The 20,111-nt window shown below is 56.6% G+C and overlaps 1 protein-coding gene across 1 annotated transcript; it reads left to right on the top strand.

Moving 5' to 3' along the window:
• The first annotated feature begins 8,508 nt into the window (after positions 1-8,508).
• On the top strand, positions 8,509-19,051 carry LOC134170959 (calcium/calmodulin-dependent protein kinase type IV-like). Its single transcript, XM_062632778.1, has 12 exons — positions 8,509-8,978; positions 9,413-9,540; positions 12,522-12,600; positions 12,852-12,914; positions 15,274-15,356; positions 15,550-15,622; positions 16,036-16,126; positions 16,214-16,288; positions 16,470-16,545; positions 16,679-16,805; positions 16,923-17,075; positions 17,416-19,051. Exons 2-12 carry the CDS (start codon positions 9,443-9,445, stop codon positions 17,641-17,643), a joined length of 1,146 nt encoding a protein of 381 aa, XP_062488762.1. The 5' UTR covers positions 8,509-8,978; positions 9,413-9,442; the 3' UTR covers positions 17,644-19,051.
• The last annotated feature ends 1,060 nt before the right edge of the window (positions 19,052-20,111 follow it).

Here is a 20,111-nt window from a genome sequence, read left to right as displayed (position 1 = left end):
TCATTAAGGGTAATTTGTCTTGCGAGGAGGGGGAGGGCGAAGGGAGAGAGGGAAGGGAGAGGGAGGAGAGGGAAAAGGAGCCCGGGAGGAGAGAGGGGATTAAAAACTAAGGAGGGGAGATTAGGAGTGAAATGTGAACTGTATTCAGAGTCAGCCAGGCAGGGAGAAGCAAACAGCCGAGGAGGGGACCGTGCCGCAGGGGCTCAGCCCCGCGTCCCACGCCGGAGCTGGCGGCAGGAGGAAGCCCAGGGCTGGGGTAAAGGAAGCAAAAGGCGGGCATCACGCTCCAGGGGCTTTGGAAACACACCCCCCCCCTTTTTCCTGCACAGAGGAGCCTCAATCCTTTGCATTAATCTAGAACAATAACCAGCCATCCAACCCGGTGTCACAGGCAATAAGATGCACACGGGGAGGACTCAAATCCATTTCTCCCCTTCATGACTGAATAACCATTGCCATCAACCTGGGGCTGAGGGTTCCCAGGGGGGTGGGTGCACAGCAGCAGCTTCCTTGCGCAAGCTGCTCCTCAGTGCAAGCTGCTCCTTGCTGCAAACCTTTTTCTCACAGGCTTTGCAGCATCCCCAGCCCCGCTCAGCCCCATCCTTGCGTGGCACATGGCAGCCAGCGCTGTTAGGAGCTGGCACCGCACGGTAGGGTCTGCTCCCCCCTTGCTGGGCAGCGAAGGGTAAAAGAAAGAGTAATGGCAAGAGGAAAATGTAGCAGAAATCCAGCAAAGCCCCCCAGGCCTGGGGCTGAGCCTGCGGTGGTTTGCTCTATCGGTCAATCAATCAATCAGGAATAAAGGTGCAGGTATTGATCGGGGAAGATGGCTTTTCAGGGGCTGGGTAATGGAAATATGCATCTGGAGACAGTCAAATGGAACCGCTAATGCAGCGGTCACTGTAACGAGAAGCTGGCCCTATTTGTAGGAGGAGAAACCCTGCGATGGCAGCTCCCCTTCACCCAAACACCACTTCGGCCCCTTCCCGCAGAGCCTGGGGTGGCCAATTCCCCATGGGGCAGCCAGGGGGGGCCGGTGCTGGCCGGGGGCGCGGGGGACTCAGCCACCTGGGGAGAGGAACATCCAGGTGCCACCGTGACACCCAGCCCCGTCCTCCACTGCAGGGACCGGGTCTGCTGGGGACAGGGACGGGGCATCCTCCCGCATCCCCTCCCTCCCTTCCCCTTCTGATAATCCTATTTTTGAACCAGGGGATTAGGATCAATACTTCACTCCTAATGCTGTGGTAATACAGTGTTACACCGCCAGCGCCAGTTCCCTGCTGAAACACTTAAGGTAGTTTAAACCCATTTGTGCCGGGGAGTGCGGTGAATCCACAACGAGCTGGCCGTGCAGCCCAGGCGCTGCCGCTGCGGGCTGGCACAGAGGGCACTGCCAGCGCCCGGAGCCACAGCCGGCCAGGGGACAGTGGCCCTTTGAGCCAAGGGTGCTGCTGGACCCTGGCACAAGCGAGCATCCCTCGTGCAAGCAACCGAGCCCTCGTGGGCCCTGGGTGCTGGGTTCAGCCTGGCTGAGCCGGTGGAGGGCCCCAGTGTGGTGCAGGGGGAAACCCGGCCGTTTTCCACTGCAAATTGGCTGAGGGGTTTGGAGGCAAACTCCCAGGGAATAGAAACACAAATATTTCCATCCAGTGCTATAATTATGAATTAGAGCAAAGCTCTGTCTTTATTAGGTGCTAATAGAGATAAAGGGGGTTTTGAAATGCAAGGCACAGCTACGGAAATGCTAATTCACCCGGAGACCTTCCTCTCTCCCCAGACCGCAGGTTTCAAGGCAACTTCTCTTACAAAAAAAACCCCAAAACCTAAAATCCGAAACCTAAAACCCAAACCCCTCCCAATTCATCTCAGATCATCTCAGTAACTCAATTACATCTATTTAGGGACGCAGCAGCGCTGGCACCAGCGATGCCCCAGCGAGAACCAGTTATACCCTACAGAGTATGAACGCTGAGGCAGGCAGAGGAGCGTGTCCCCAGCGCACATGGGTGTTGCAGCACGCACACACACGCATGTTGCAGCACACGCGTGTGCATGCACAGCCGTGCTGCTCTGGTGCTGCTCGAGGCTCTGAGCTGGAGGAAGCTGAATCACTGCCTGCAGGCGAAGGGCACAGCCACAGCCACCGGTTAGAGGAGCTTTTGGATCTGCAACACCATAGGAATGGCCCCCACATCCCCTCGCCCACCTCATCGCCCCCTTCAGGACACCAACCCCACTGTGGAGGACCCAGAGCCCGATCAGCCCTGAGATGACCGGAGGGGGACAGAGCAGAGCCCAGCTCACACCTTCAGTGGGGCTGTGAGTGTTCAGAGGCTTCCGAGGTGGGATATGAAGGAAATGAGTGGCACGGATCCATTTTCCAGGGATGCCGAGCTCCCCGCTTGAGGCTGGAGGATGCTCACGACATGCTCTGAGGGGCCCAGGTGGGCTTTGGCATAGCCAGACCCTGCACCAGCACCAATTTGTCTCATCCCACCAAGCGGTGCCGACTGCACTGGGTTACACCGGTGAGGATCTGTCTTTCTGTGCTCAGAGTTTTCAATTAAACACAAAAATATCCTGTAATAACCCACAGAGGGCTTTTATTCCTTCCTTTTCCCATTTGTTTCTTTATTTTAAAATAAATCTATTATGAGGAGCTTAGAGATGTGTGTAAAAGCAGCAAGGGACGATTTGAGGATTAGGGATCGCTGCTGTCCTGGTGTGACGAGCAAAGGCAAGAAAACCCTGCCGGGGCTGGGAAGGGGATGCTGTGTCCAGCCAGGGCGTGAGCAGGGAGGGTTACCGCAGTGCCGATGGTTCTGGAAGCAGCAGAGAGACCCCGGTGCCAGCGATCCCATGCTCCTGCTGCGTTCCCCACCCGCTCCCTGCCTGCCTGCATCCAGTTTAGCATAAAAGTCATTTTGTTTTGGGCCCCCTGACTGCTGCTCCCTCATTTCCAGGCAGCTGATAACTGTCCTGAGCACCAGGGAAACCCACGGGCTGGGGACCGGGGTGAGCAGCATTTAACCCCCTCCGCCAAGGATAATTGGCTTGTTTACCGTTTTCCTGACCCCCAAAAAGACAATGAAATTGTGCACAAACCCAATAGATTGTAGCCACATGCCTGCAGAGAGAGAGGCGATAGAAATGAAATACAGATAGAGGCTTGCGTGGCAGGGATGGGTAATGGATTCAGAGCGTGAGCAGGGACGTGCCGGGGATATACCCCGTGTGCACCTCACGGGGATGCTCGGGGTGGCATTTTGGGGACCAATTCTGGCTTTCCTGGAAGCACGGAGCCTGGCAGGTGGTGCTGAGCCTGATTTGCAGCACTGCTTTGGGTGAAAAACGCACGGTCTGAGCAAAACCTGCTGCTGGGGGAGAGCTGCAGGAGCAGGGGGCAGACATAGGGGTACCTGGAGCATCCCTGTGCTGGCCCCCTCGCAACCCCTGCTCATCCTCTTGCTTTAACGCACCACCTCTATTTATTCTGCTCCTGTAACTGTAAAATTGATTTTCTTGCAACAAGACGCTTTTCTTTCACTACTGAAAGCACCCAAATGCTCCAACATAAAACACTGGCAATTTTTAATTAGTTTCCTTTATACCTCTTGCCTCCCCGAGCACGCAAGCGGAACGGAACAGGGGAGCCCGAAAGGGAGCAGGATCCAGAGGTGACAAAAAGCACTTTTTATTCTTGATATGATTATTAATGTTACATGTCCTTTACCTTAGGAGGCAGGAGCGCAGGAGGGCAGGGATAAGCAGCAACAGGCACTGAGAGGTGATCAGTGCATCTTTTAGCTGCAGGGCTGGAGAAACGTATTTAACAACTGAAATCTTTATATATTATCTCAGAGCAGCTCCTTGCCACATGGCCCCGTCCCCACAGGCACCCATTGGAACCCAAACCAGCCCTGCTCTGCTTGGCCGTGTCCTGGTCCATGGGGCAGGAAGGTGTTGAGAGCCCCTCAAAGGTGAGCTGCAAACACGTGTAGGTGATGCTGGTAATTGAGAGCCCCACAGCGTCTCACACCCTTGATAGCGAGCCCAAAGGCTTAAGGCTGGTGTGCCCCTATGAGCCCTCGCTCTTGGAGGGCTCCTGCAACTGCCTTGTGCCCCTGAAGGGCAGCACTGAAGCCAGGGATGAGCCTTGGTGGATGCTCCAGGGAAGCAGGTGAGGTCCTAGCACCGTGTGTCCTCCTCTACCAAAGCCCTGGGGTGGCTGCTCGTTGCTGTTGCTCCCATGGGATCCTGGTGCAGGAGCTGGGTACCCCCATCCCATGCTCCCTGTGGCCAGTCCTGTGGGTGGGAAAGGTGCCGGGATTCCCAAGCATCCCTGTTGCTGGGAAGGGCCGGGGGTGCCCAGGAGCAGGGCAAGCTCAGAGGGGTCTTTGGGGCTGCAAGGAGAGAGCAAAGCCCCTCTGGCAGCGCGGGCATGGGGAGCACCCACGTGTGAGTGCACAAACCCATGGATGCGTGAGCACCCAAACCAGCGGCCCAGGAAAAGTTACTGGAAGCGGGATAAGGGGAGAGGGAAGAGAAAAAAGGAGGAGGGGGGGGGAAAGGGAAGGAAAGTCCTGCGGTCTTTTGCCTTGTCAGTTCTGTGTCTGCTGTCACTCAGGAGCCGAATTCTCCTTCAAGTTGTCATAGCGAGGCTGGCGGGGATTATGCCGAGGCTCTGTCCAGAATTGATTCATGTGGAACGCGTGCTTGACGAGCGGAACCGCTGGTGTGAGTGGGAGCCGCTGAGACCCCCTATTTTCCCACCTTCCTCACACAATCTGGTATTGTTCGGCCGCAGCCTCGGTGATCCCTGCGCCCGGGCTGTGACTGACACAGCTTTGAGGCTCTAAGGCGTACTTTGAATTTCTAAAACCTCTCAGGAAGTCCCCGGGGTGCCTTCTGCCATTGTCTTGTTTCTCCTTTCGCCTTTTTCCCTTTCCACCCCAATCTCTCCCTCCTCCCCTTTGCTTTCCCCCCCTTTCCTCCCCCTAATTCCAGGCCCTGCAATCCCTGGTTTCTCTGTTCCCCCATGTTCCGGCTCTGACCCTCTTGGGGGCTGCTCACTTTGCAAACATGACTTAAAAAAAGATAAAAACTAAAAGCTCTGAAAGTTCCCAAACCCTTGATCCGCTGCAAAGGGCTCCACTTGTTTGCTTTTGATCAGCCGACACAAACCCCAAGATGTGTTGAAAAGTAATAATAGAAACAAAGCTTTCACCTAACCCATCGCGTGCTCGCATCCGTCTCTGCCCGCTCCGGCTATCGGTGCCATCCATCCCCATAGGATCTGGCCAAGGAGCTTGCATCTTGAAGCATTCCCATCAGGAAAACACTGCAGAGCCCCCTGGCAAAGGACCGGGCTGTCCCCGGCGCAGGGTCTGGGCTCTGCTCCCTCTGCCTTGGGTGTCCATGCACTGGGACCACCGAGCCAGCGCTACCCTGTCCCCCCGCAGCCCCCAGCCTCTCCTGGGCTCGGCACTATATAACCATTTCCCATTTCCAGTCTTAATCTTATAAGAATGAATTGAGAATGACCAGTGTAAGTACACAGGTGCCACTGGGAGCAGAAAGCACTCTTTAATCTCAGATATGAAAACAATTCCCTGCTCCGCTCGCTAGCAATCAGCAAGTGCTATCAGTGCCGCGCTCTCCCCGGGAACAGGAGAGCTTATAAATATGAATTAGCGCAGAGAAAATCTACTCTCTTACCTAAAGCTAAATGTTATCTGGGTCCCTTTCGAGCAGTGGCTGACATTTCCAGAGTGCTTTTAGTCACATCTGCGGGAAGACAACTCATTTCTGGTGGCACAAAAAAAAGAGAGGAGAAAGGAAAGCAAGAGGAAGTGGAGGAGCAGGAGGAGGAAGGAGCAGCACAAGGAGACGCTGCCTTTGTTTAAAGAGGGAAATGCTGAATGCCTGAGCCTCCTCTGGGAGAGGGGAGATGCTGGGTGGGCTCTGCCCTGGTCCCGGTGCTTGCCAGTGGGTGGATGGGGAATGCAAAGGTTGGAGGTGTGAATGCACCAGCAAAAGCAGCAGGGTCTGCCCCAAGAGCAGGAGTTGGGAGCACCGCCAGGGACACCCTGATGATGGGGAGGCTCAGCACCCACGGCCTGTGCAAGGCTGGGCTGTGCTGCCCTGCCAGAGCTGGGGCGATGCTCCCACAGCCCCGGCTGATGAATGGGGAAGGATGCGGCCCCGCAGAGGGTCTGCAAACCCTGTCCCTCCATCACCAGCTCTGATCCCGCTCCCTGTGCTCGCCGGCCTCCCCTGTATCTGTGAGGGAAGGAAGGACAGACCTGAGAGGCTCTAATGGGACGCTTAAGCTGTCTTTTAGAGGTTTAATGAGCGGTTCCTGGCAGGAATGCTGAACACCCCCAGGTAGCCGGGGGGGGGGGGGATGCTCTGTGTCCTTGTCTGGCTTAAGTGAGCTCTGCCCTCATTTACTTCGTGCCATTCAATGAGCAAGGCGAGCAGCGCTGGGGTGCGTGTGCTGGGGGAGCTGAACTTCTGTATTCATTTCCATTTTCCTTTCTGACCCATTGAGCATCGCTCGGTGGCAGGAGGTGGCCCAGAGGCTGCCGTGCCCAGGCCGTGCTTTGCCCAATGCTGGCAGCTTGTGGGGTTCAGGGAACCTCGGGGGTCCCCGCTATGGCCTCATCTTCCTGCCCTCCGTGCCCCACGCAGCCCTTTTGCTGGAGTTAACGCCCTGCCATCCCGTGCTTCATCCTGAACACTGGCGGCCGCGCAGTGAGACAGAAATGATCTGGAAAAGGGCAAGAAGGGCAGAAAAATGTTTCCTGGGATGTTAAATAAAGAAAAAAGAAGGGGACTTCAGGCACCTAAATTTATGCTGCTCTAAAATGGATTTCATTCCAGTGTGACGAGAGAACAAAATAATTAATTCCTCTCCCGCAGACAAAAGGCTGGAGGCTTTCCTCTTCCCACTGAGCCATCAGGACGATGGGCAGGTTCCTGGGGCAGCTCGTCTGGTGCCAGGCCTGAATCTGGGAGGTGCATTCCAGCCCCTTCCCACCGCCTGGAGGCCTGGGCTGCAGCTGGGGGAGGTCCTGGCTCCCCTTGGTGCTGATGGGGTGCGCAGGGGAGCGGGGCTGCCCGTCTGCCATCACGCACCCATCGCCATCTCCCACTGCCCAGTGGATCCATGCTCCACCAGGTGCCCCCCCAACCATGGGTGGCAAAGTGGGGGTCTGGGGGCACCACGGGTGGGATTGCAGCCTCTTTGCTAAGAGGGGAGTTACTGAAAGGAAGGGGCTGCCTATGCTCTTCAGACACAGCCCTCACTCTTCTGATGGGGATGAATGGGGGGGTCTGTGCTTGTTCTGGATGGAGTGATAAATATTAATTCTCTGAACCAGCCTCTTCCAGCCCACCCTCGTCTCCACAACGTGTCAGGACAGGGAGAAACGGAGGCTGAGTCAATGTACTCACTTAGCAGGTCACTCCCTTTAAGAACATCCCTTTCAAAAGAGAGTTGCAACCAGACCACATCAAGCAGGGCTGAGGCTGCCTCCCTCAGATGTGATTCAATATTCTAATAAATACTTGGGAAACCCATTACAAAGAGAATGGTTCGTGCTGGTGAGACCTTTGCTGCCTTCCATGCGGGTCTCTATTCATGCTGCAGCTTGGGGGGGACCGTGCAGCATCGCCGCAGCCCATGGGGGACATGGGGGTTGCTGCCCCACAGGATTCTCTCCTTAGTTCCAATATTTGAGCTGCTCCTGGCTCACAGCTTTGGGGATAAGCGTTGGGCAGGCCCCGCAGCAAGAGGAGCCCCATTCCTGGACACGTCTGGCAAGGAGGGGGGGGGAATGGAGCATGTCCCTGACATCCCCCCCCCGCCCCAGCCTCCTGCTTGTTCACTGTCAGACCTGACGCTGTTTCATTTCCTCCCCTTGTACCTCCAAGAGAAACTTCCTGCTCGGCGAACACAAAACCCCTCGGGGCTCTCCTCAACCATGGGGCCAATTGCACCCCGACCCCAAGTCAACCCCTATCCCCATTCCCATCCCCTGGCCCCACGGCCATCTCAACCCATCCTCATCCGCAATCCCGTCTCCGTTCCCATCCTGTTCTTGGCCCTAGCACAGCCCCGATCCCAATCCCACCTCAACCCCATCCCATCCCATCCTCCCGCCCCGTCTCCTGCCGTGCCCCCCTCCCATTCCCACCCCCTCCTCTCAAACCAATCCCGCCCCAATCCCAATTTGAGGCCCGCCCCCTCCCTCCCTTCTCCCCCCGTTCCCATCCCTCGGCCGACGGCGTCACCGTGCGGCCGCGTCCGGCAGCGCCCGCGCAGGACCAGGGTCGGGATCGGGACCGGGACCCACGGGGCTCCGGGCGCTCCCCTCGTGCCCCCGGCCTGGCTCCGGGCTGCGAGCGATGAGGAGCGGCTGCAGCGCGGGGCAGGGGCCCGGGGCCGCCCTGCGCCCCCCCCTCCGGCGCCCATCGCAGCCGGCGGCACCGGGGGGCTGCGGGGCGCGGTGCAGTGGCGGCGTCGGGCCGAGGGGTGGCACGGCCGAGCCGAACGGGAGAGCGGTGATGCTGCCTGGGAGGGTCCCGGTGCACCCACCCCGGCCCCGCATCCCCACCTTCCTCCCTCCCTGCATCCCTGCGGTCCCGCTTCCCGGCATCCCTGCGGTCCTCCATAATCCCTGCATCCTCTCATCCTTGCATCCCTCCATCCCCGCGCTCCAGCGCTGCCCAGCGCCCTGCGGAGCGCGGCCGAGGAGCTGAGCCCTAACACTGCCGCGGTGGAGAGCACCGCGGGGCCCTGCCTGCCGCTTGGCAGCAACGGGCCCGGGGGGCTGCGGCCAGACCCAGCGCCAGCACCGGGGTGCGCGGGGCTGAGCGGGCCCCACACCCAGCACGCACCGGCCCGCGCCGGGGATGAAGCAGCGTTGGGGGAGACACGGCTCCGCTGCACAGCGACCCCACAGCTAACGGTGAGTGCTGGGCCATCAAACCGGGGCCGCAAAGAGGCCCGCGGCAGGGGGGGTGCTCGATGTTAGCGTGGGTTTGGGTGGGACTGCAGGAATCGGGGGGCAGCAAATACCCCACGTGCCAGTCCCTGGGGCACAGCCTGGGCTCTGAGCGTGGGGTCTGGCCCACTGAAAAGGCGAGGTCGTCCCACAAAGGTGGGGATAGGGTGGGAAAGGGAGGAAGCGGGGAGCGTGGTGTGAAAAGCTGGGGGTGGCATGAAATAGGTGGGGGGTATAGGCTCAGAAAAGGCAGCGTACGTGCCTGCGGGGAAGGAGATTTGTGGCTGCAGCTCCATCACACTCGATAATCCCAAGCGCTGCTTTTTGCTGGGCCATCTGGGCTCTCACATGCGGGGGGGGGGGAACATGGTGATGCCTGGGTCTCCTCTTCCGAGCAGCTGGCAGGAGACTGCTGCCCCCGGGCCACCATGCCCTCCTCCGAGAGCAGCAGCGAGTACTGGATCGACGGCTCCCACCGCAAGGCAGCCCTGGAAGATTTCTACGTCGTGGGCCCCGAGCTGGGACGGTACCGGCTGCTGGGGGGGGGGGGGGGTGGGCAGGGAATGTCGGGGGCAGGAGCCCTCCTGGCATGGGAGCGTGTCCTGGCTGGGGCAGGGACCGGCCTGCAGGGAGGAGGGAATGTGGCGGGGATGGAAGGATGGATAAGGGGGGGTGGAAAGCAGAAGACCCTGCACTCACGCCTAAGCTGGAGCTTGGGTTGTGTCGTGATGATGCAGCGATGGTTTCAGGGTTGGGGGCTTGCAGCATGGGGCCCCCTTTCCTGTGTCCGTGGTTCTCACCCCTGTGGGTGGGAAGCGGGCTCCTGGTGTGACTCGTCTCACCTTTGAGCAGCCCAAGGCTTTGGGGAGGTGAGCAGTGAGCCTGGCGCAGTGCGGGGCCATGGTGGGTCCCTCCTGCAGCAGCCCCTGCAAACAGACACAGCCCCACAGGGGTTTATTCCCAGATCTGGATTTATCCCACCCGGCTCAGGAAGCCCTGCTGAGGACCACCAATGTCCCCATCCCTGTGTGGTGGCTCAGAGCAGAGCCACCTCAGCAGCCACCAACTGCTTGATGGAGGCTCTCGTGACTTGTTTTTTAGAGGCCCTAGCATAAATCCTTATGGGCAGGGAAGAGTAGGGCTGACACGGGAGGTCCTGCGGGTGCTGTGTGCCATTTGTGCTGGGGTGGCCAGGAGATGTGTTTTAAACCTGCCCATCTCTCCTTCCCTGGCGGGTTTGTCCTGGTCTTGGCACACGTGGCTGCTTGGCCGCTTCCCAAGCCCTTGCAGGGCCCCGCAGGATGCAGAGCCCAGGGCTGGTGCCAAGTGTCTGGGCCTGGAGGCTGCTGATGCCCCATAGCAAGGATGCATTCTGGAGATGCCCAGGCCCAGCTCCTGAGCCCCTTTGAGGAGAGCAGCGGTGCTGGGAGCTCCCAACCATGGGACAGGTTTGTCACTGGTGTCCCAGCACGCTCAGGACAACGGGGATCCAAGGGGGTGCAGGGAACCCTTGGGTGGAAGGTCTGACAGTCCTGTTTGTGGGGCAGCAGAGGCAGCGCTGGTGCCAAGCCCTGGAGCAGATGTTTGCAGTGGTGGTGGTGGTTGAGGCTGGGTCAGCCCCAGCCATCTGCAAGGGAGCCTTTGAGCCTTAAACCTATCAGCTCCAGCAAAACCATTTAGGGTTTCTTACTGAGGTGTGGCCAGTGTCAGCGCAGGGCTCAGCACCACGCAGCCCTGCACAGATGGGGGTAGGACAGAGAGACAGGCTCTGAGCAGTGCAGGTCCTACCGTCCTCTCCGTGGGCTGGCCCTGGTGCTCCACGGGCTGCTCCAGCCCCCGTCCATCCGTCAGGCTCTTGTGGCAAATCCCATTGTTCAACATTTTCCAGTTCATCTGTAAAGCAAATGCAATTATCTCCTGTCGCAGTCAAGGTTGATTGCGGAGATTTATTCAAGGCTTTAAGCAGCAGCGAGAGCAGCGGCTGCCGGGGCCAGCGGGGCGAGGGGCCGGGGTGTAGCGAATGCCGGCACGGATCCAGCCGCTGCTGTAATTGGGAACGCGGGAGGGGCAGCCGGCGCATCGCCATGGGCACAGCGGGTTGTGCCGTGCCTGAGGAGCGGCCCCTGCACCTCCTAAATGCGGAGCCGAGGGCTTCGAAATGATCCTGTTGGCAGCAGGAATCAGGCTGCAAACTGTGGGGAGAACCTCATGTGGGAAGGCGACAGGCGGCGGGTCTGGGCTGGGATGCAGCTGAGATGAGAGGGATGAGGAGTGCAGGCGGCTGCTGGGGTACTGCAAAACCCTGGTGCGTTTGGAAACGGTGCCCGAGGAGCTGAGTAGCTACAGGAGAGCTCTGGGTGGCTCCTTCTCCCACTGGAAATGGGTTAATGGGTGCTGCAGCAGCGATGCCATTTTGGGTTCAAATCGAAGGCTTCTCCTCACTTTCCTGAGCTGGAGAAGGTGGGGGCAGCCACCTCTCCCCTTCCAAACCTGAGCGGTTTGTTTCCAAATTGCTTTTTATTTGCAAAATAAGATTTCATAGAAAACGTTGAGCAAAGGGAGGAAAATGTTTTGCAAGTGGCCTAGAAGTGCCGGGTTTTGTTCATCCCGCAGCATCCCTGTGGTACCCGGTACCCAGCTCTGCCGTTGCCATGGGAACGTGATTCCCAAGTTCAGCCAGATGAGTTGCAAAATCCGCCCTTGTTTCTAAAGCAAATCTCTCTGTCATGAGAGCACCCCGGGGACCGCATCCAGCACATGGGGCTGCAGCAAATGGGTCACTTCCAGCCACGCTGTGCGTTGGTCTTGGTCTCATAGGAGGTTTCGGTGTGAACGATGGTGCCTGGAGTGCAGCTGGCTTTTCAGTGTGGGTGCTTGGGGGTGCCACGCACCTTGAGCTGAACCTGAACTTGGGTCCCAGAAGATGGTGAAGCCAAAGAGCAGTAAAATGTGGCTGATTTTCAGGGGTGAGAATTAATCTGCTCAAAGGAGCCAGGCAGCAAAGATGAAATTGCAAATAAATCCTGTAATGACCTGAGGCAACGGGTTGATTTCGTTGTCCAGTGGCTAAAAAATTGTTATTCACTCGATCTAAAGATCACTGGCAGCTGGGGGCACTGCTGGGGGTTCAACAGGAACGATCCCTCTTGTCACCTGCAGTGGTTTAACCTGATGGGGAGGTTTTGCAGTGACACGGGATCGTCCTGTGTGCCGTGGCCTTGTCAGGGACACGGCTGGGACCCACACAGCATCCCCGCGGTCCCCGTGGCCACAAGAGGAAGAGGGAGGCTCTGTCCTGTCGTGAAAGCAGCTTAAGGATTTAAATCCCATCTAGGACTTGGTTTAATTAAAATGGCTTTACCCAGGAAAGCTGGAAACGATGCGGGGAATGGGGCGCACAAGGAGGCGGATGTGCGCTGGGCACTAGCAAAGGTCTGGGGGGGCACGGGGTGAGCAGAACCCCCTGCTCCATTCACACCACCTCAAGCACCCCCAAACCTTCCGCAGGGGGGCCACCTCGGTGGTCTACAGCTGCCAGGAGAAGGGCACGGGCACCCCATACGCTGCCAAGGTCCTGAAGAAGACGGTGAGTGTTGGCAAGGTGGGAGGTGACTTTGCTACCAAAGCACATTGGGACTGGGATGGGGCTGTTATTAGGGCTATGGGTGCAGATGGGGGGGGGGGTGTAATGGGTGCATTCTGCTGCTGAAAACAGGCCCTGGGACAAACATGGGAACCTGCAGGGAGCAATGAGGAGGGGGTGTCTGCATGGCAGGGGGCTGGAGCCAGCCCTGGCAGCGCATGAAATGCTGCTTCTGCATGGGCTCTGTGTTCTAGATCGACAAGAAGATCGTGAGGACAGAGATCGGGGTCCTGCTGCGGCTCTCGCACCCCAATATCGTGAGTACGGCCCTCATGGCACAGCTCGCAGCTCCCTTTGGCTTGGGTCCCCTTAACGCTTCCCACAGGCAGCCCAGTGGTGCCGAGGGAAGGGCTGGGGTGTCCTTGTCCTCATCCCATCCCGGTGCAGGATGAACCCACTACCCCTGCCTGCAGCCAGTGTCCGCTCCCTGCCTGGCACACAGGCATGAAAATCATGGTCCTTGCAGTGCCTTTGAGCTTCCCATCTCTGACACCAAGGGCCAGGCTCCCTCCCCTTCCACCCACACCCCCCCCCTCCTGGCCTGAGATTTCCATTTGGTAAGCAATTTCCATCGAGGAGATCAAATGAACACCACTGAAAATTGCCCATCTGTAATGAATCCTGCAAGGGGAGATAAAAGGGCTGTGGGTTCCACGTCCCAGCACAGCCAGTGCCGTTTCTCTTGCTCAGCGCTCGGGGGATAACGGCAGCTTGGCTGGAATGATTTGCAACGCCCAGAGCGGATCTAATCACCGCCGGCGTCAGCAGAGCCGGGGCCACCGTGTCGGCCCCTCTGCAATGGCAGGGACCTGGGGGCTCTGCTCCATCCCCATCCCTCCCCAGGCCAAAAAGGCTTATTCCCTGCTGCTTAGTTCCACTGGCAAATTGCAAAAGCATCTTGGAGTCAAGGGAATAACACAAAACCCACCTGGCAGCTGAGTGCTGGTGCTGCAGGGGTGCAGCAGACCCCACTCCGATTGATTCTGTGGCCAGGACATCACTTTGCTGCTGGTGCTTGCTGCCCAGGCTGCCATTTCTTTTGCAGTGTGCCTCAAAACACCCTCCATGGCAGGGGGCTGGAGCTGGATGATCTTAAGGTCCTTTCGACCCCAAACCGTTGTGTGATCCGATGATTCTAAAACCCTGGGCACAGCTGTTTCCAGCCCAGCCCATGTCAACCCTCCTTGGAGCAATGAGGCTTTGCCCCTGTGGGGATGTCCTGACCATCCCCAACAGTCCAAATCCTTGATGCAAAGAGGTGAAGCCAAGAGAAGCCCAAAACATCCTAAAAACAGGGACAGTGGAGGCAAACAATGCTGAAACTGGGGCGACCCTGAGCCCCTTGGCCAGCTTGGCACAGCCCTGCCTTAGGGTGTCCTAGGGTTTTGGAGCTATCAGGCACTTCAGCCTTTTCCTCGGAGGCATTTCCCCACTCCCAGGACGTTTGGGCAGACACAGGGATGGGGAGCATCACTCAGAGCAGCCGCTGGTGTGGGATCAGCCACGGCTGGGGAGAGGCTCCGTCATCCGAAACGCAACAGAAGATTCCATTAGTGCCTCCCCTCCTTTCCTCCCCAGGCAGCAGCTCCATGGAGACGTGAGGAGGAACCAGCCGGGCAGGTTTAATATTTAAATCCCTGCGTTTTCTGTAGGGTTCCGCTCACTCCCAGGTTCAAGTGGGTTTTTGAAGCAGAGCTGCTCTGTTTCATTATTTACGCCGGTGCTGCCTGTGCGCTCGCTATCGTTCAGCACCGACCTCAAGAGCGGATGATAATAGGATTGTAAACTTTTGAAGTTAATAGGAAAATTATAGTGCTTCCGTGTATTATTATAATGCAGTAAGCTGCCACATAGTGTCTCTCACCCTGCAGGGTATCGCGGCTTGTCACCCAGCCTATGAAGGTAATGATTAAAGCCCCATGAAATTCGCAGTGTCACAAAAGTCTTAAGAAGCGTGAAATTCTCAGTTTTCCATTAAAAATAAAAAAAAATGCATTTTGACGTAGTTTTAAGAGAGACCTGGGAATTCCAGATCTGCTGCAGTGGCACAAAGGTCTCTTGCAGACAAACTCACCTCGTGTGGGAGCTAAAACCTCCCAAAATCATGAGGAAACCAGTTCCTTTTGCTAAAACATGGTCCAAGGGCCATTGCCAAAAGTGCCCGTAGGGTCCCAGAGGTGGCTTTGGGCTCTTGGGGTTCCGTGCATCGATCCCGCATCCTTGCAAGTGTAGCTGCGCAGAATGGGTCCCAGGAAGGATGAGGGCAGGGCTTTGCTGTGGGGCTGGACAAGGTGCCAGCATGGCCGAGGAAGCTGTGAAATCAAAAAGCTTTTTGTGCACTCCTCTTCTAGCTAATGAGCTTGGAGACGGGAGGAGGATAAAGGCGCCACATGCCTGTATTCCCATTCCCAGCATCGCCTTTAACGCATGATTAAGTGAGCAGGGCTGTTACAAGCGTTAGAACAAATCACGTTCAGACAAATACAAAGGCAAGGAGGGAAACGTGCAGGTTGTCCCAATAAACCTCTCACACCCCAGTGGCCAAATGCTCCTCCTGGCACAGCCTCTGCATCCCACATCTGCATCCCACATCTGCATCCCTCTTGCCCCTTTCAGATCAAGCTGAAGGAGATTTTTGAGACCCTGTCTGAGATCGCGCTCATCCTGGAGCTGGTCACGGGAGGAGAGCTCTTTGACAGGTACACCCAGCCCCATCATCCCCATCCTGGCTCCTAATGGGGGGGGAGAGGGAGGATGAATTCCACCCTGATGGCAGGGGGAGAGGATGAGGATGAGGATGGAGGAGGCTGATGCACACCATGGTTGGGGGACAGAGGGTGAAGGGGCTCCATATGGGCAGGGTGCTGCTGTGCTGACCCAATGTGCCTGCAGGATCGTGGAGAGGGGCTTCTACAGCGAGCGGGATGCAGCCCATGTGGTCAAACAGATCCTGGAAGCTGTCTCGGTGAGGTGACCCTCGGTGGGTCAGGGTTGTCACTGTGGGGGCTGCACCCTCCCAAATACCCCTCTCACCCTTGGCCCTCCAAAGGTGTCGCTGGTGGAGGGGCCTCTTCCAATCCACATTTGGGGGGATGAAGGAGGAGGGAGGAAGGTCAGCGCTGCTCTGCATCACGGGGCTGCTGGAGATGGGGTTTCTATAGCAACAGGAGGGTTTAAAAATGGAAACTCACAATGGGAAGTGTCCTTCCCATGCCCAGCAGCCGCGCCAGCACCGCAGGCATTGGGTGTTTCCAAAGGACAAAGTTGGGCGAGTTGGTGCCGTGTTTGTGCCCAGTCACCCCCGATCACTCTCTGAAGCAGATGGGGATTCTCTGCCCCTTCCCTCCCTTACCACATCGCTGTTTCTTCCCTCTATAGTATTTGCATGAAAACGGGGTCGTCCACCGTGACCTGAAGCCGGAGAACCTGCTCTATGCAGACCTGTCCCCTGATGCTCCCCTTAAAATCGGTGGGTTTGCCGGGGGGGGTTGCGGCACAAAGAGGAGCTAACAGTGCCTCCCCTGACGGCAGCGCTGCACTCTCTGTGTCCCTCAAGGTGACTTTGGGCTCTCCAAGATTGTGGATGAACAGGACACCATGAAAACCGTCTGCGGCACGCCGGGATACTGCGGTGAGCAGGAGGGAAGAGCCAGGGAAGAGGGAGGGGGACCCGAGGGCTGTTCCCTGCTGCTCAGCATAGGGCTGGCTGATGGCTACGCCAGCATCAGGAGGTGCTAACGGTACCCAGGAGGTGTTTTCTCTGCGGGGAGCTCCCCACACCTGTGCATCTGAACCCCAAATTCTGCTTCCAGCCCCTGAAATCCTCCATGGCTGCCCGTATGGCCCTGAAGTGGATATGTGGTCTGTGGGTGTCATCACCTACATCCTGTGAGTAACTTGAGGGTGGCAGTGGAACCACCAGCTGCTCCACCTCAGTCCACTGTGAGCTGCTGGCAAACTCTGGCCTGGCTGTGCCATGGGGCCCGGGCAGCAGCGTGTAGCTCCTCTCTCATGCTCACAGGCTTTGTGGCTTTGAACCCTTCTTCGACCCGCGAGGGGACCAGTACATGTACAGCCGCATCCTCACCTGTGACTACGAGTTCGTGTCCCCGTGGTGGGATGAGGTTTCCCTCAACGCCAAGGATTTGGTGAGTGAGGTAGTGCCGGGGCTCAGGGCTGCTGAGTGTGAAGGCTTCAGATCAATGCTTGTGGAATAACAAAACCAGGGGCTTTTGAGGCAAATGAGGCCTTTTCGTTGGTTACAGGTCAGAAAATTGATCGTCTTGGACCCTCGGAAGAGACTGACCGTCCACCAGGCTCTGGAGCATCCCTGGGTCACAGGGAAAGCAGCTAAATTCGCTCACATGGACAGCACGCAGAAGAAACTGCAGGAATTTAATGCCAGGAGAAAACTGAAGGTAAAGGTGAAAAAGCCCCATTAAACCCCCGGGGGTGGCTCGTGTTCACGTTCCCCTTGTGCAAACAACTGGGGCTATCAGAGCTGCTGCCTCTGGGTTTTAAGGATCCCCTGCCTTGAGCAGATAAATGCTCAGTGACACGTGGCAGCTCAGGGATGAAGGATGACAGAGCGCAAAGGAAAAGCTTTGCCTGAAGCGAAGGGCTGGGTTGGAGAAGCGGGTGCCATCGCTCTCTCTGCATGCTCCCGTGGGGCTCGAGCATCTCGGGAAAGGCATAGAAGGGGAAACGTCTGCCTAAGACATGCTGCTAACTGCTCACACCACTGTGCCTTTGCAACAGGCTGCAATGAAAGCCGTGGTGGCTTCCAGCCGCTTGGGCAACCACGGTCACCACGACTGCTCCCGCAGCGGGCGCAGCCAGAGGGCTCCCCGGGGAGCCCGCCTGCCCCAGGGCACAGGGACCGCTGGCCACGAAGCCACCGCCACCACCGAGGACCTCGAAGCTTTCCAGAGCGACCGCCCCGCCGTGCCCAAGGTTCCTGTGAGCAGCGCCAGCTGCCAGAGCTAACGTGCCCGGCACCGGTGTCGCCTCACCGCAGCCTCCACAAGCAGCACCCCACTGAGCCTTGGAAGCTGGCACAGGGAAAGGTGGGGGAAGCCGTTGGGACAGGAGTGCCCCGAGTGTCAGTGTGTGTCAGGAGCCCATGATCTGTGGTGTGGAGCGTCCTTGTTTAGTGTCCTGTTGCCGGTGCAGTTGTAGCTGGTCGCTGTGAATGTGTGTCTGTAGGGACCCGACTGAGGAAAACAAGGCTGGTGACTCTGTCTTCCAACAAATGAACAGTTTTGGCCACTGTGGCTTGAAAAGATCCCAAGTGGCTTAAAAACCAAGGAGCAAAACAGCAGAATAAGGATTTCTTTCAGCTTACCTACACAGGCAGGAAGCTGCCTTTACAACAGCGTTTTGTAAGTTCCTGTAAATAGTCCTTAAGGGTTTCTTTAGGGAATGGGTGCATCTGGGTTATCACTGACCATCCATGTTCCATCTCCAATCCCTCTTACCAGACGCAGCTGTAGGTTTACTGCTGTTATTAGACATGGTTTGTAGGAGCCTTTGGACCCAGCTGTTTGATCCTATCTGAAGAAAAGGTGTTAGTGAGTGGTTCCTTTATTATCTCTAGATGGTAGACAAACTCTGACTTGTGCTTTTGTTCCACTCCAGCTTCATTTGTTCCCACCTTCAGCCTTGCTGTGGGTACATGACGGTGGCTGGATTGTCCCAGACTGGGAACGCAGCTTGTCTGGCCTCTTCCTTGGTGTTCCAGGTTGCCATTCACATGAGTTTTAACCAGGAACAATGCAGCTCTTTCTACAGCACATTGGAAGACTTTGTAACCTGTAATGGTGCTGTTGTTTCCAGAGGGAGGACAATGAGTTTATATGTATTGGGTTGTTTCTTTTTAAGTCTAGTGAAATCAGTTGATAAACTTCTTGGAAAGACTTTTTTCAGGCTGTTATTGACCAAGCCACAGGATGAGCACGTGCAGATTTTAATACAGAACAAGCAATCAGTCAGGAAAAGCCATATTTAATGTGGGAGAAGCCAAAAAGCCAGCGTGGGGTTTGCTGACCTGAGGTGCTGCCTCAACCTGCACCCCCGGCCGGTTGGGCCATGCACTTAGAGCACATTCAAGCAAAAAAGTGTCAAAATTTGTGCACAAAGTTCATTTTTCCAGCACAGGGACACCATAGGTGATGAAGGAGAGGTGGCAAACACAACCTGAGGCTTTGGTGATGCAGAACCTGGGTATCGGGCAGAGCTCCAATGGCAGCAAAGGCAAATGTAACACAAAGAGCTTCGTGTTGATGCAGAGCACAAGCAGAAACCATAAAGATTACGTGTAAGGGCTGATCCATACCACATGACATTTCTGTTTAGGGTGCATGCAAAGCCGAATTCAGGGACGGGATGTTCAAAAGGGTTTTTAATTGGGGAAATATCAGGTCTCGGCCAGAAATGTGCTTTCATTTTTATGAACTCCCAGTCATACCTTCAGATGAACATCAGGAGAGAAAGCGACCGCTGACAGCAGGAGAGGAGAGGGCTTCGGCAGGGGAAACATCCCATCTTTTCCTGTGTGTTTGGGAGGGGGCAGTTTGTTTTCTCTCTTTTATTTAATACAGAGGGCTGAACTTTGCAGTGCACCCAGCTCCGCTCTTTATCCCATCCTTCGGGTGACACTGTCCTTCAAACTCCATCATGTGTCCCCATTTACCCCAGTGGGGCCAGAATTCCACTTTTACCATTCTGTTCACTAACGTGGGGCTTAAAATTTGACTATTCGCTATCGTCTGGCACGAAATACACATTTAAACGCCTTGCAGGACCAGGCCAGGTAGTGTTGCCCAGCAAAGTAGTGTTGAGCACTCCTGATCCTGCAAAATAACGGGAATGAAGGCATCAGTTAGGTATCAGCAAGTAACAAGTGTCTTCAGTGATGGAAGCCGCTGGAGGGAAAACTGTAAGCAAAGAAAAGGAGTTTGCCTCTTCTGTTACACAGTATTATTCCACAAGTATCAGTACTCAAAAGGTAGTAAGAAAATAAGGGAATAAAGCCAATTTTGGTCTGTAGCTGTTTTCAGGATGTGTTTTACTGACTACTTCGGTGTAGTGGTGACATTGCCGATACTGCAGGTATTTATAAAGTAAAGAAAGTCAATAAAGTATCCAACATCATCACCTGGCTCTGTGTTCACTGCTGTTCCCCGGAGGTCCCAGAGCTGAGCGGGCCAAGCCCCGACTCCCTGAAAGCCGTTTGGGGTTTACTTTTTCCTGCCTTTTTTAACCCATTTCCATGTGACAATGGATTCTCCAGCTCCCGACACCCGACCACCGCCTCCAGCTGCGGATCTCCTCAGGGGGACGGCGGTTACTGGCATCACCACGTGGCTGAGGGCCGCGAAGTAACCTAAAACCCCGCAAAATAAGGCAAATCCCGGTAATGTTCCGTTAGAAAAGGCGGCTCCGCGTAGCCCCGG

The sequence above is a fragment of the Pezoporus occidentalis genome, unplaced genomic scaffold, assembly GCF_034315485.1.
Source record: "Pezoporus occidentalis ecotype Australia unplaced genomic scaffold, CSIRO_AGI_Poc_V1 ctg399, whole genome shotgun sequence".
Classification (NCBI taxonomy): domain Eukaryota; kingdom Metazoa; phylum Chordata; class Aves; order Psittaciformes; family Psittacidae; genus Pezoporus; species Pezoporus occidentalis.
The sequence above is the reverse complement of the archived record's forward strand: the minus strand, read 5'-3'. Positions and strand labels throughout refer to the sequence as shown.